A 16,160-nucleotide genomic window follows, 5' to 3' on the forward strand; every position below is an offset into this window, starting at 1 on the left:
GTTATTGCGTTCAAACCGGTTGAAAACTAGTAATAGAACAAGTATCGTAAGTATGAGGAGCAGATACTGAAACAATATACGTACCTATCAAAATAGCCAAAAAAATATATTTATAAATATGGTTGATTATTAGCGCACTGCAAGTAGTTTACATATATAATTGTAACAAAATAATAACCAATTACAATTTTTCATAAAATGATTTCTGATGTAGGAAACAAAAAAACAATCAACCGAATTGATAATCTTCTTTATGAATTATTCAATTATCTTTGAATGCCAATCTCTATATCTATGGACACGATTTGGTTTGAGATATTAGTAATTTGGATTTACCCAACTAATAAACAAAGAAACTACATTCAAATTTTATTATTTTAAAATATCCATTACTTTTAAAGCTTAAATTAAAATGCGGTATCATTACTAAATGGATCAAAAATAACATAAAAAATTGTTATCTATAAGTTTTTTTTTTAAATACTGCGCAGTGGATTTTGTTTGATGAATTAATTAAATTTGTATGTAAATAACTATCTTTTCATTTTAAATAAGTATTGTTTTACATCATAATAATAAATCAAAATTAACCTAAATCTTTCTTTTTTCTGTATATTTTGATCACCGGCCAGTGATGATACAAAGAAGAAAAAACAAAATGTCGTTATTTATCGACGATATTCTGCTTTACGTATAAAATGATTATCTAGGGTGTAATTAGTGAAACAACCCTGTCTTCTACTTTCTAATGTCACGTCAAAAGTGACAGAACGAAAGAAAAGTGTTTACATAAAAAAAAATCATTTGTTTTTGATATCCGAACGTACATACTTCGTTTTATATTTCATGACTCTCGTCAACGTTGATTTTAGTTAGTTACATGATTTTATGATGTCCTCTGTACTTATATATAATTTTTAATTTCTAGACGTAGGGTATACTATTTAATTAATAATATCGAATTTAAACTTGAAGTCATTTTGGCTTCTACTTTCCGTCAGATTAAGACACCGAGGAATAGAAAGATCTATACTTAGCAAATAAACTCGGCACTAATATGACCTGAGCTAGTTACTATTAAGTAAATGATGTATGTTTGATCAAAATCGGACAACAACAGGCACAAGGGACATAATATCTTAGTTCCCAAGGTTGGTGGCGCATTGGTGATGTAAGGAATGGTTAATATTTCTTACAGCGCCATTGTCTATGGGCGGTGGTGACTTACCATCAGGTGGCCCATAAGGTGGACGACCTTATGGCCCTATCGAAACCAAAAAAAATAAAAAATGAATTGTTTATAAGTAACATAGTATTATGCTTATGAATGAAATACAATTTGTCATTTTAAATGATACAAGAATACACCTACACATGTACATTAAATATATTTTCAAGTGTTGTGTCGATGTGTGTAGTTGTGCACACAGGTACATAAGTGTTAATCGTGTTCGCACAAACTTAGACAATGGCTTTTGCATGCGAACGTGTAATTATGGACATAAGAAATTAATTAAGATGATGTACCTATTTTCTTTCTAGAAGATTCTATACACAAGGTGGCATTAAAAACGTTGACAGTTTTAATCGATATATTCTTTGGAACTAATCACGGGTATTTTAGAGAAATGTTATATAAATAGAGAAATATTTTCTTACGCCATAACGGCCATTAGATAGACATGAAAAATAAATTAGACATTAGCATTGTAAAAATACTTTGCCAATATCTATGTGCAATTGTATCCATTTACTCACCAGATGTTTACCGTTTGCATATTAAATATTAATAAGTATAGCACAACAATAGAAACAATTAAAAAAAAATCAAATAATTTTCATAATAAAATTATAGTTTTGCAAATTACTATTGAATACTCCATAATTTTTTATATTTGGAATTAAATTTATTATTTCGAATTTGCTCAAATAAATATAAATTTATCTATAATTTTCCATTAACCTATAGATTAAAATTAAAAACTGTATTAAAGTATTAAATAATAGTTTTTTAATGACACGCTATTGTAATATTCCGATTCCAAATACTAGAATGATTTTAATGAAGGGAAAAAAACTGACTTATAGTGAAAATCTGTTTTACCAATCAGAGATAAGAAATTATAATTGCATTAATCTATTTATTATATAAAAGGCAATGTCGTCGTTGACTGATTTATCAACGCTCTGCCAGATCTGTAATTATAAAAATGGCTTGTCTTGACTGACTATCAATGCAGTACCAAAAGTTTTGAGTATAGAAAGTTGAAATTTGAAACAAAGGTTTATTTAATAAAATAAGCATCCATCCACCAGAAAATAATTGACGGGGTAAGATAAATATATAAAAATTTCCATCTTGTCCCGTTTTTTAAAAGTCATACTAATGGTCAAGTACCTGAAAAAATGTTTTGTTTTGTTACAGCCATTATTTAAATTGTCAGCGGCACAATTTCAAGTAATAATTTCTAAAGGTATTTATTTTTATTTTTGTATATTATTAGAGAGGGAAAAACAGCAAGCGGGTCACCTGATGGCTAAGTGATTTCACCGCTGCCCGTAGACACAAGAAACAACAGGAGTGTTACTTGTGCGTTGCCTTCTCATAAGGTATAGAGGAACAGAATGCCTAGGAATGGGAGTAGGAACTTAAAGAAAGGAGAAAGACTACCAGACACTCGCTAATAAATGCAACATCACAGCTCCTAGAATAATGCAACGTCACATCGGTTTTTCTAGAAAAAGTCAACATTCGGGTGGCCTTAAGGAAAGGGGAAAAGGAACGGGCATCCGGAACTCTCACTCACCAGACGAAACATGGCAGCCACTGGAAGCTAACAACTTCACGCTAATTTTCTGTGAGAGGGTAGTATCGGACCGGTCGACCCTGCTTGACCCGTTTTGTGCAACATATTTTGTTGAGATAAATGGTAAAAGGTATATTGTAAGTAATTGTATTAGTATCTAGTTCAACCTTTCCCCGGCGGGGCAAGATTGAAATAAAAAAAAAAACTAGATATAGAAAATAATTTGTGTTATCTGTGTTATTTGAAGTTATTTTGATGTACAGTTCTGAAGTGTCAGGACAATTAAAATTGTAGCGTACTGACCGTCAATATCGTCTGACATTAATTTGAACGATTTTAGAAACTACTTCGATCTTTCTCGACCACCTTTAATTTTCACCGCTGTTTTTTCTTTCGATACAAACACTATATTTTTTTGCTTTTGAATAAATATAACAGGGATTTGACATAAAAATATGCTCGTTGTACTTTATTCACTATAGGTATAATTTTAAGTTAATATGTACTGTTCTCATCTCATCAAAAAACCTTACGATCTCCCCAACCCCTCCCCCCCTCAACCCTATATTCCATCAAAGTGGCCATTACGTATACTATTGAATACCTATACGTGTAATACCATATAAATTTTTAATATGTATTTAAATAATTCTGTAGATAAAATACAAGATATTTGATTAATATCACATACACAAATTTTAACTAAATATATGATCAATAATTATTTGCATGGGTAAAACATTTCTCATACGAACAATCTTGTTTTTAAAAACAATAAACATTTATTTGTAACAAATGAAAGTGGTTTTTGAGGAAATAAGTGTTGCCAAGCATCCTTTGGCCGTTTAATACGTCCTGTATTTACCTAAGTTTAAGTGATCGACTTTTAACAGATTAATTAGTTTAAATGCGACCTTCTACTTAAAAATTACGCCATCGACAATTTTTTACCGATCGGTTCTAAATTGTAATTACGTTGTAATATAAATACAATCAATAATTATATTTTGTTGAACTGATTAATACATTTCATATCTAGTTTCATATCTAAATCTTTTAATGGATCCCTGATTTCATTGATATAAAGAAATATAAAGATATTTTTATTTAAGCAATTACACACACAATTATTTTACATTATAGACGCATTTTGTTAAAATTATAAACTTTTTTATTTCAGTTCCAAACGAATATTTATGTATTTTTAATTATAAACATAGTCAACAGAAACATAAAATTGTAGAGCTGCATTGCTCCGTTAGAATAAAATTGTCTAACCCTATTATAAACATATTAACGACTTGTAATTGTAATATCAGTGAATACTGAATACTGAATATCCTTGTCTTAGTTTTATCGAGATTATAAAAAGTTACCATTAGTGGCGACTCTCAGTCCCTTATTTGGCTAGTTCAAGTGAATTATTGTAATTGTTTATAGGCATTGACTCGATTACCTTCTGTAAGTATTTAAATTAAATTTAATTTGTGTTTTCAGTAATTTGTTGTATAATATAAAATACTATTTTAAGTTCTTAATCTAAATCTAAGTAATTTAAATTTGAAGGTTTAGTTCGTTTTGAATAATTACGTTTTTTCTTCTCTATATTTAATGGTAAATATGGATTATATTATATATACATATTATATAAGACTTTTGAATGCGATCCTACACAATAACTCAGCGCCGTTCAAATAAAACAAATGCAAGCAAGACGCAAATTTTTACACCCTTACTTTTTTTAATTTAATGATTGGAAACATTTAGGCGTGGCCTATATGTATATTAAATAAGCGAAGAACTTCATATTCGAGGAAGATATCGCATATAGTAGTTTAACTACTATGACATATGGACCAGGATGACTTATGTTACATAAAGTACCTAACTAACCTAACCAAAGTATTGGCCATTGGGTGACAACTTGTTTAAGAAATAAAAAACTACTTAATGTTAGTACTCTGCAACGGTGTAGTGCATTAAGTACTTACTTCTAAAACACATCAAGTAAATAAAGTCAAGGTAAATTATCCAATGAAATTTCTCGATTAGGTAGGTATAATAAATTAATAACATTGGAGAAAATCATTTTTAGTAGTTAGGAGATATATTTTTAAATGTATTAGATTGTCACTGCTTCATAATCATTAAATATTTTTTATCTATAATTTGTTACAAAATAATAATAGCTATACGTTTAAATGGCACGATGGCAGATATTGACACAAATTAAATTTTATGCGGGCTAAGTCGCGGGTTCAGTGAGTAATTTAAAAAATTAAGTTTTAAAATACATTTAAGTAAAACGCTCTGTTTTAGTTGAACTTGAACGGTAAAACGAATTAAAAAATTAATTTAATTTAGGGTTCAGATAAAATTCAGATTTTTCTAAAAATACAACCGAGATATAAACGTGAGAAAATTTGCGAAAGCCAACTTATTTGTTACAATTATGTTAAATGCTTAGTCGTCAAAACATTTTATAATATTAATACACACACACATTCATTAATCAAAGAAGTCACAAGAGGAATGCTTTACTGTTATTATAAAATATACATATATACATAAATAAAACATACCTTAATCAAAGCAAAACGTTGATCATCATCAATGCCGACAACGGCGTTCGACACAGGAGCCATTTCACTTATAAATTTTCGTCACAAAACACAAAAATCGTCGGTGAACGAACAAACGTGTAGTTTCTACGCGCGCGGTACCGCTAATGTTTCATTCACACTGCGATTAAAATGTGATGACTAGTCATTCTAGATATGGTGGGAGCTCTTGGTAAACAATCGACGTTCCAACGCTTGCGTTTTATGCACGTCGTTTCAAGGCATGCGCAGTATAGCGCCAAATCATTTAGTATAAATTTGAAATCTGAATTAGTTTTAATACTCTGAGTCGAAATAAATTCTAAACTAACTAAATTTATGTATAATTTTTTTTATATATAATTATTGTTTTTCAATATTTATTAATGAGGTGTGAGATTGAATTATTATTAGTTTAAATTATCATGTCTTTATTTATCTCGAACACATTTGATTCTACTACACTAACATTATAAATTAATAATATCTTTAGCTTGACAAATACCTGATCTTAAGAAGTATTTTTTACGAGTGTGCAATGTATCCTAGGAAAGGATTGACAATTTTTTTTATCACTTCTGTAAGTCAAAGTTAGGTAGGATAGAAACTTTATCTTTAGTTATGATTATTTACTTACAGACACCTTTCTAATACCTATTGATTAATAAAACCTTTTGTATGACAAGTTTTATAACTTTTTAGGGTCTCTGTGTAAGTTCGGTTTACCGAGGTTTGATTATATAAAATACTATATAGATTGATAGGAAACAGTACCTATAAACTTGTGAAAAATCTATTATATATTTTATTCCATTTTAATATTTACAAATTATCACATTTCTTAAAATTACATTCACTTCATAATTGTAAAGACAACCCCTCCCCTTTCTGGCTCCTCATCTAGAACTTCCTTGTCACTACCTTCTAGATCGGATTCATCAGATTTTGTATCATCACTGTCTGCTCTATAATTTCCAAATTTGGTAATATCTTTTGGAAGTTCTGCCATTTTGATATTCACTCGGGCTAAAAGCTTTTCAGCTGCATGTTGTGCTTCAATTTCTTTTAAATGTTTATTATGCTCTTGTTGCAGTTTCAAAGATTCTTCTAAATTTAAAACTTTGGCTGGACCATGAACACTGGGCGGAGGTGTTGCCGCTGTAACTTCCCAGAATTTATTTCTCTTTCTACATATTTCTTTTTCTGGATTATGAGTATCTGATATTGTTGTTTTATATGGTTTAAACTGCCCAGTCAATTTTGGTTTTATATTAACCTCTGTTTTTTCTACGATTTTTTTGACTATTGGAATTTCTCCAATGCTAATAAGATCTTCAGCTGTAATTGAAGGTTTATCTGGCTGTATAACTTTAACTTTCTTTTCTTGAGATGTTCCATGACTTAGAATTTGTAAAACATCTTCTGGGTCACTGTCATCATCAGAGTCGAGGTAGGTGTTTTGATTTCTCTGTATTTTACCTTCCCATTCAACATTTGCTACCGATTCCTTGTCAATATTATCAATTTTCATGTTATTAAATAAACGGCAGGTTTGTTCCTCATCTTGCTTAGATTTCAACTCAATTTCAATTTTTTCATAGAGAACCCTTATTTTTTCACCCTTATCCGCAAGTTTGGTTATAAAAGCTTTATTATTTAATAGTTTTAACTGTCTATCTCGTAGGTCTAGCAATTCTGATATAGTTTTTTTTGATAGATTTTCGATTTTTCCATCAATTTCACTCTTAGGTTGTGGCGGTAAAACACCAGGAATTTTTCCATTTAACTTTTTCATTGTTTGAATTACGGTCATGTTAACAATAGAAGCAAAATAAGTTTTTGTTTTTACTATTACGTTTAATTTTCTTTTAAGACCATTATTTAACAATAAAATAAATATTTTGGAAACTGAAGAAAGTGCGTAATGACAATTATTGACATTACCATCAAATTAAGTAGATCTAGCCAAAGACAAAATAATCTCGAATATAAATAAGTTCAAAATACAATGTAACGTAAATACAGATTGTCTTTTGAGTAAGCAATTTAGTTGCACTATTTTCATTAATAAGTGATATTATGAAAGTTTCTTATATATCAGATAAGTAATTTCGTGTAAAAAAAGGATTTTATGTAAAATGAAAAAAAATGTCTTAAATCGCAAATATTAACTATATATTGGATTTATTTTTATTAGTAATTTAATTATTATTGAGTCTTATGGCATCCTTTTATTTAAAACTATTACACAAATCTTACTTATTCAAATAAATTTATATATCACTAATTTCAAAAAGTGTGTACGCCATCTAGTTCTAAATACTAATATCATACAATTAAGTGCCTTTAAAAGTACTAATTAGTACAGCAATTAATTAAAAATAACTTTATTATATATACTAACCACTAGTATTTCAATCAATAAATGTGATTAATCTGTGCATATTATGCATTGTATTTTGTCTTTGTATCTTTGTCAAATGTCAATGACAATGACATACGCCAATTCACAATTTTTTACAATTGTATTTCGAAAGCCTCTCGATCTTTCTTTTGATCTGTTATGGATTCTTGATCATAAAATATAATTTTACGTAACCTGTGTTACATTATAAATGTGTTATAAATCAAAATTCAAGTTACGAGTTTAATTAAAGACGATTTCGTTGAGAGATACATTCATAGAATGTGTGTATTTTTTTTCCCTTAACGTTGTTAGTAATTGCACACTTCTTTCTTCGACAGCGAAATAAACACTATGGAAGACGTTACGGTGTGTATTTATACCAATTATACAGTATGTATTTTAGTGCCCCTTAATATGTGTATTATGTTCTATGTAAATATTGTTTTAGGTACCTTTGTATTTGGAGCCAGTGCAGCAAAGAGAATCTTGCGACAAAAGGCTTTGGATAGGAAATCTGGATCTTCGAGTTAATGAGTATGTTAATAAAGTCTATTAACCTTAGGTGTAATACTAACTTAATCTAATTTATTAGTAGTATTAAATTGAATAATAAACTTTGATTTGTGGCTTCCTTATACATTTGAAGAAAGTATTTATAACTTCACAAAATGTAAATTTCTATTCATTAGCTTTCGTTAAACACTTGAATTTTATTCTATTTTTAATTGATAGAATAATTATAATGATAATTTTTGAAAACATAGTTTTCATAACAAACATTTTTTATGTATATACCAATAGCTCTTCTTATTTTTAATAGTCTACTAATTATGAACTGTTTACTTTTTACATTTTATTAAACGATACCTTTTTTTATTACTGGTATCAATTACTGAAAATGGTCCGCGTGTATGGCAACATCGAGAAGTTCGACATGCTGTTCCACCGTAGCGGCCCAAATGCTGGGCAGCCACGGGGCTTTGCTTTTGTCACATATAAGTTGAAACAAGATGCAATAAATGCAATGAATTCATTAAATGGTCAGCTTCTTGGAATGAAGAGGATTTCTGTGAAGTTTGCCAAAAATACTTCTGTAAGTTTTGCTTTGTTACTTTCTTATGTGATCAATTATTTAGAAATATACTCAGAGTAACCACTCTATAAGCATTGTTCAACTATAAGACTTATTGTTTGCTGAATTTTATAATATTTATTGTGTTTTTTTACAGGATGACCAAGATAAGCCGAAACCTGAACTGGGAATAGCGGCTCTAAGCGGAGTGAAAACTGAGTTTAAACTTAGCAAAAAAACAGCCATTCAGTCCATTGAAGCCAAACTCAAAATGATGGAAAATATGAAAGCAGGAGATGATTTTGTTATCAATAAGCTAGCAGCAAACGAGACACCAATCATTGCTCAATATCAAACAAAGCAACATCAGCCACCAAACAAAACTATGACTTCTTTTAAAAGACGTCATCCTTATCATAAAAAGAGATAATTGTGTTAGTAATTCACAAATAAAATCCTATAAGGGGCTATTTTATTTGTGAAAGATTAACATTATTGACAAATTTCTTGTTCACCTCGAATATAGCTAATAAGAACAACTTAACGAAATAAAGGCTTTCCAATATTTAAAAAAAGTTTTAACAGTTACATACTCAATAGAATTTAAGATATTGTCTTTGGATTTTTATACCAAATACAATTAGTTTTAAATAATTTAAACATATTAAATGTTTTCAAATATTTTGTAAGAATTTTTTTAGAGCCTTAACAGTTATTAAAATTTGTACAAATGTTTGAGTGGTTTAGTTTAGGTCTTTTTTAGTGAGTTGTGATGTTTACAGTATTCAAATAATTTTAATATTAGACTAATTCTGAGATTAATTAAAACGCCCCTGGTGTTCACTAGCTAGATCAGTTCAAGTGTTTAAAATAATGTTTTGTGCCTGTAGTATAATATTAAGGAAAAATGTAAATAAAAATAAATTGTAATAAAGAAGATATATTAAAGTTCAATCATTTTACAGTATCATATTTCCTTTATCTTATTTTATAACATATATGTACTAATCAAGTTAAGTATTTTAAATCATATAAATATATAAGCAAAAATATGCTACTAACTCGTGACAACTTGTAACATGTTTAAACTAAGTTATAGGAATTTCATGAATATATGCATAAACCGAAACGCATACAGGCAGTACAATAAATATATCACATTATCAATTGAAAAATATTTTGTTGGCATTGATAATAGCTTTGAACATTTGCATGTTATAATATATAGACAAGTACTTCCAAACTTATCAACAACTTTGAGCTGGTTCACAGTAAGGGCAGATCAGGAGTTTTGCACCGGCTGGCTGTCACCTCTTTTTTTTCTACTGTATGCTAATAATATCTGAACCATTATTGTGTCATTATGAACTAAAAATAACAGGAGCTCTTATATAGAGCATGAGTAGTTCTCTACTACTCGTAAAACATACAAATCTGATTGTAACTATTAAAACATCTCATTTACTAACTTATTTTGAATCCTACATCATTATACTTTCACTGGTTTTAAATCCGGGTGATATACAATTAGATAAAGACGATGCTAGTTTCTGTGATGGACTGGGTATTAAGTAATCATCATCTTCAGCTTCCATTTTTCTTTTAAAACTTGTGTATTGGGTTTCATCATCACCATCTTTGAACACATCCTTATATTCCATACACAGTGGCCAAATTATTTTTCCTGATCTGTGAGAAATATTTATAAATTAATGGCAGTATAATGTCAGTTTCATATTATAAAACTATTTTTAATTAAATAATTAATATTAAGTACTAGAATTATTACTTTAAAAGTTTAAATACTTCTATAACTGGGTAACTTGCTTAAAAATGTAAGCTCTATGTGGTGTCTAGTCTGGACAACATATAAACAAGATACTTAGATACTGTGTGTTTAAAAAACAATTTTTATATACATATTAATCATTTCCATAATCAAATACAAATATATTAAAAATACTTACACAGGTAATGTATATGGATCATATGGGAACCACTCATCATATTTCTTAACTGTATTTTGCAATGTCAGTCTTGAATTTTTTTCTATTATTGCTTGACAGTACACCACTTGGTGAGATCTTGTTACGGAGGAGAATGCTCTGGTGACTTGAGGTGGGCATGTCCGAAGAGGATTCAGTGTACATGTGACTAGACGAGGTAAGTTTAATGACTCGACAAAATTAACACCTGAAAATAAATTGTCATGGAATTAATTAGTATAAAACAGTTAAATGTAATTTAGATGGTTGCTAATTTTGTTAGCTAAATATACTTTTACATAAAAAAAAAATTGAAGCTAGAGTTTAAGTTTAAACTAATTTAAAAATAACAATGAATAAGTTTATTCAGAAAGAAGTTGTCACATTTAAATCTTTGGAATGTTTGTGAATGAAATTGAGTATTAGCTAGATAGATTTGATTGTATTATTATGACAAAAAAATACTTACTTTCTTTACTCATAAACAGATAATGATTTTTAAAGGCAACCAAGTAAAATATAGCATGGCATATTGCATGAAAAGCACCATGCACTTTTGTATTATCAGCTACCGTTGATTCTTGTGTTGCAGTTATGTATGAATGACACCATTCTGCCATTATCTTCAGATAGTGTATTAGTCTAGAGTTTTGCACACGTACACATCTCGCCAACAGGCCTGCTAAGTGACTGGCAGCAGTTCTCCGTGTTGCCAGAGCACCAGGGCCAAGTCCATGCAAGCCAGCAGCAACTATCCATAGATTTTTGAACACTCTATCAGCACATTGTTGGTTTATAGATATTGTGTACAAAAGCAGGAACTGAACATGTCTGTAAAATACATAAACTTTTTAATTTAAATCACTGTAATAAATGGCCTTTAAATAAAAATAAATATTTGTGATTTTAAATAATTATACAATGTAAAATATAAATAATTCTTATTATCATGTATTCTATAATTTGATCGAGTTGAGAGAAACTAGAAAGTGGAGTTTTCAATAAACTCTATTAATTATAATAATAATAAAAACAATCAGCTTATGATATATTTTGTAGAACCAACAGTTTTAGATACTTTATTCAAAAAATGTTTCTTTAGACATAAAAAATACTTACTTTATGCCATATGTTGGCAAAACAATTCGTTCAAATACATTGCACATGATAGGAAGCACAGAATTTCTCTCATCCTCCAGCCAGTTTAGCATCTCCAGCATACAATAGTCTAGTGTTGTACTAATATTATCCTTTTCATCTACTTCCATTTCAAACATAGTATCTTGGACTTTATTCTTCTCTCGATCAACATTCGCATCCATATCTACCATCCTAAAAATAATATTATATTAAATAAACAGATAAATTACATAACATATATATTAATAATAAATTTTTCGATGTTTAATACTGACTCCTAGGTTACTAGAACAGGTTAGCATATATAGCTGTAAATTCCGATCTTACTGGCAAGAAATTCTTAAATGTTGGTAATAAGGATTGTTTACACTCCTGTGCCTCAGAGAGCATGTTGTAGTGGAAAGAATGCAAGCAGTAGATCCAAACTGTTTAGCTGGACGAAAAATTAACCAGATCTCTTCAATATAGGCAATAAGGTCTGGTTATATATCTGTTTATCAGAAATCCATTTTCAATGCTTATGTAGTATTTGGAACATGCTTACAATATTTCGAATTTGTAAGTACTATAATTCCAGAGGAAGTTCTATCCACTCAACTTCCTAACTCACTTCTGTTGTGAATTGATATCCATATAAATCTTAGTGGATGTAGCATAAGCAACATACCTGCCAATATCAACTTTGTTGGTCATATTGTTCCAAAGAGAGAGTGGGACTCACCCCTTAACTCTCTAATCCATCCCCGTTTACCCTTTGGGAGTCTATTTCCGTAAAACCCGTTCTTATTAAATATGCTTATTCAGCATATATAATACATCTGCCAAATGTCAACTATGTTGGTTTTAAGGCTGTTATTTATCTACCAGAGAAGGAAGACTGATAGATTTACATTAAACATGGAATTAAGTATTATTAAACTATGCATACTCATTTGTTTAAATGCAAGAATTATACAAAAGTTCCTGCATCAAACTCACATTATGATGAATTTTACCATTGTGGTCATTTAAATGCATAATTTTAGGAGCACTTCAGGTATAATACCCAAATTATGATATTTTAGACAACAATTTTTATACTTTCCATACTTAAAAATAGGATATAGTAAGTTAGACACAATATGATTTCCCCTTTTTTTTTATCAGCCAGCTCTTCCACGAATGTAATTGTTATAGAATATAAAAATGAGTTTCAACTTTTTTTTTTATAAAGATGAAAGTATAAGATTAATTTTGCATACTTTTAAATATGCACTTACTTTCATCTGCTTTTAGAATAGCTCATGAAACAATCATCAACTATTCACAATTTAAAAAAAAAAATATATCAATAAATATTTTTATTAAAATCATAACTAATTTGGAGGAATTTGTAGTTGAAACCATTTTAAATAAATTTATTCTTGCCAATTTAAATAACATGGTAGTATGTATAATGGGGTTAACATCCATGGTTTAAATCTATTATAATGGATAATATTCATCTGGTTTTCTTCTTATTGGCTAGCCACCATATATATGAATCCAAAGATAGGGTAATAACATTTATCAGTATTATATTCAATACTTTTGTAAATCTTCATGTAAAAATATTTTGTTACACGAAACATTCAAAAATATACTCACTTGTTAATAATGGCTGTCATAATTTGTTCCACCAGTGAAGGTATGTACTTGCTTATCCATATTAGGTTATGAATATAAGCTCTGTTCGCAAAGCATCCAACTTTGTAATAAGGAAATTGTGCAATTACTGTTTGCATAAGAAGATCACTGGTCCTGAAACAATTATTTGACAATTAAAGGTATTTCTTTGTATTAATTAAAAAAAATCTTGAAAGACCTTAAACTGAATGCCTAAATGAATTCGGCAGAATTATTGTGAAACCATAGCATAAAAAGCAATATGATTTTTTTTTAATTATATTTTATTGCAAAAGATGTAAAAGTTATTTATTACACAATAAATTATGGTGTAATTAGTGTGGCTCAGTTACACTTAAATAAATCAATTGAATGACATCACATATATATATTATTCATATTAGTAAAGAAATAAATTTAAAGGGAATATATTTAAGACAACTGTCTGTAGTGGAGATGAGAATGTTGAGAGGAATGTGTGGTGTTATGCAAACAGATAGAATAAGGAATGAGTACATAAGGGGATGTTTGAAAGGGGAATGTACAGGTAACCGTGAAGCTATGTAGAAATCGGGTGTCATGGTATGGGCATGTTATGCAGAGGGATGAGGACCATGTTGTGAGGAAGGTCTTGAGCATGGATGTGGATGGATATAGAGGAAGGGGACGACCAAAGAAAAAATGGATGAATTGTGTGAAAGACAATATGGCTAAAAATAATTTTGCTTGTGAGATAACATCAGACAAAGAAGTATGGAAGAAGACATGCTGCACCAACCCCACATAAAATTGGAATAAGGTTAGGAGGATGATGATGATGGTGATTTGTAAGGAAATAATAAATGTCAAAATTTGTAGTAAACATTGGTAGATACCACAAAATAATATATATTCTTATTGATAAAAACTTACACAATAAATAAGCATTTAATTATTACTCATAAATTTCTAATCAAGTGAATCTGGTTTGTAAATACACATGGCAGAATTTCATCCACTACAAGGTTTCTTCATTATGTGTTCCTTCACCACCAAACATGAGATGAAAAATATAAATAAGGCACATAAATTTAGTTGTATTTGCCCTAAGTATAAACAGAATCATTGGTTTACATACACAGTACATATTATATTTAATTAGGTTTACTTACATGGGAACAACTGCGACAATTTGTGCAATTATCATATGGATATTTGACCATCTAGAAACCATTTCTTGTGAAGGTTTTTCATCCCAATTTTCCCCATCAGCTGTAAATATATAAATTATACATTATTATAAAAAGTAATCACTTTACGAATGTATCTAAAACTATAATTAGTTTTGCCACATAAGTGCAAATTATTTGGTACTTATTTCATAACAAATTGTAATTCTACTACTAATTTCATAATATAGTGAAATGATTATTGACATAATAATGACAAATATTATGTTTCAATTCTATGGCACATATACATACCTTTAAATAATTTAACCAAGGAAGCCATAAGTCTTGGACAATGGTAAGTGTGAGCAGTCACCAGGCTCAACACAAATCTGCTATAAATCTCCACTAAGCTTTCGTCCCTATTTGCCCACTCAACACAGTATAAAGCATCAACAAATGTCTTCAAATCTCTACCCAATAAGACTACACAAGATAAACAATCTTCAAACAGTATTCTAAAATTATCATCATTCAATGGATAATCTCTCAGAATATTTATTAATTCGTTGTACGGACCAGAATTATCATCTCTTATATAGCTCAATAGAATCCGCTCTATTTGATTTTTTTTAAAGCTGAACTTCGTGCGTGCTACAGCTGCTTGCCTGTCGAGTGTTTTACGTATTAGAGATGCTACATTTTTCTGTGTTGCGACCGCCATTATTTCTTTAAATCAGAAGACAATGTCTTTAAAAAGGCAACTATTTCAGGTTGACGTAGCAATTCGGCCTTCTTATGATTCAAAACTTCTCGCAAGACGTTGCTGCTGTCGTCGATCAAGGTCGTTTGGGGATTTTGCTCGAAACTAGTACTCGGTTTGCTGTAGCTCACAGTCGATTCTCCAGCCTCTACACTTCTTTTATCTTTTAAATAGGATTGTAACTTTTCTAAAACAATTTTGCTATCTTCTTTTTTTTCGGCACTATAACCTTCTTTGGACATCGCATTACTTCGTATTTACATTGTGATTTAATTTAATTTCACTTTTCTCGGTATACTTAAATACAATAGGAAGATGATTGAAAAGAAGAAAAAGTTGATAAATTTAGTAATTATTTAAGATCAAAATATAACACGTGCACGAATTCGTAGCGCGCAACTTGACTTGTTGACAATTTTTCTTACCAGCAGTGTTGCCGTTAGCTGTTCTAAAATAAAAAAATCCATGAAATTTAAAAGAAAATAATAGTAATTTTTATTTAATATAACAACAAGCAATTCTAATTAAAATTAAAATAATGTTCAATTTAATAAACACTGGCGTTTGAATACCATACCATTGATATTGTCAGCT

At 29.4% G+C, this 16,160-nt stretch overlaps 4 protein-coding genes across 4 annotated transcripts in view; 1 reads left to right on the forward strand and 3 right to left on the reverse strand.

Annotated features, from left to right (window-relative positions):
* LOC113396229 (SEC14-like protein 2) overlaps nucleotides 1–5,564 on the reverse strand; it is a 41,844-nt gene extending 36,280 nt beyond the window's left edge. Inside the window, exon 1 of the mRNA XM_026634104.2 lies at nucleotides 5,390–5,564. Within this exon, the coding sequence (XP_026489889.2) occupies nucleotides 5,390–5,452 (63 nt within the window). The 5' untranslated portion in view covers nucleotides 5,453–5,564. The remainder of the gene's footprint in view (nucleotides 1–5,389) is intronic.
* Nucleotides 5,565–6,184: 620 nt separating this feature from the next.
* Nucleotides 6,185–7,342, reverse strand: LOC113396303 (uncharacterized). Its single transcript, XM_026634201.2, has one exon. The coding sequence runs from the start codon at nucleotides 7,218–7,220 to the stop codon at nucleotides 6,261–6,263; it is 960 nt and encodes a 319-aa protein (XP_026489986.2). The 5' UTR covers nucleotides 7,221–7,342; the 3' UTR covers nucleotides 6,185–6,260.
* Nucleotides 7,343–7,900: 558 nt separating this feature from the next.
* Nucleotides 7,901–9,840, forward strand: LOC113396327 (probable RNA-binding protein 18). The gene is made up of 4 exons (XM_026634233.2): nucleotides 7,901–8,180; nucleotides 8,263–8,348; nucleotides 8,697–8,907; nucleotides 9,044–9,840. The coding sequence occupies exons 1-4, from the start codon at nucleotides 8,166–8,168 to the stop codon at nucleotides 9,314–9,316; spliced, it is 585 nt and encodes a 194-aa protein (XP_026490018.2). The 5' UTR covers nucleotides 7,901–8,165; the 3' UTR covers nucleotides 9,317–9,840.
* Nucleotides 9,813–15,985, reverse strand: LOC113396325 (RNA polymerase I-specific transcription initiation factor RRN3). The gene is made up of 7 exons (XM_026634231.2): nucleotides 15,119–15,985; nucleotides 14,807–14,906; nucleotides 13,638–13,790; nucleotides 11,991–12,203; nucleotides 11,341–11,702; nucleotides 10,854–11,079; nucleotides 9,813–10,575 (listed from the first exon to the last, which is right to left on the reverse strand). Exons 1-7 carry the CDS (start codon nucleotides 15,525–15,527, stop codon nucleotides 10,368–10,370), a joined length of 1,671 nt encoding a protein of 556 aa, XP_026490016.2. The 5' UTR covers nucleotides 15,528–15,985; the 3' UTR covers nucleotides 9,813–10,367.
* Nucleotides 15,986–16,160: the final 175 nt, after the last annotated feature.

The sequence above is a fragment of the Vanessa tameamea genome, chromosome 8, assembly GCF_037043105.1.
Source record: "Vanessa tameamea isolate UH-Manoa-2023 chromosome 8, ilVanTame1 primary haplotype, whole genome shotgun sequence".
In the NCBI taxonomy this organism is placed as follows: Eukaryota; Metazoa; Arthropoda; class Insecta; order Lepidoptera; family Nymphalidae; genus Vanessa; species Vanessa tameamea.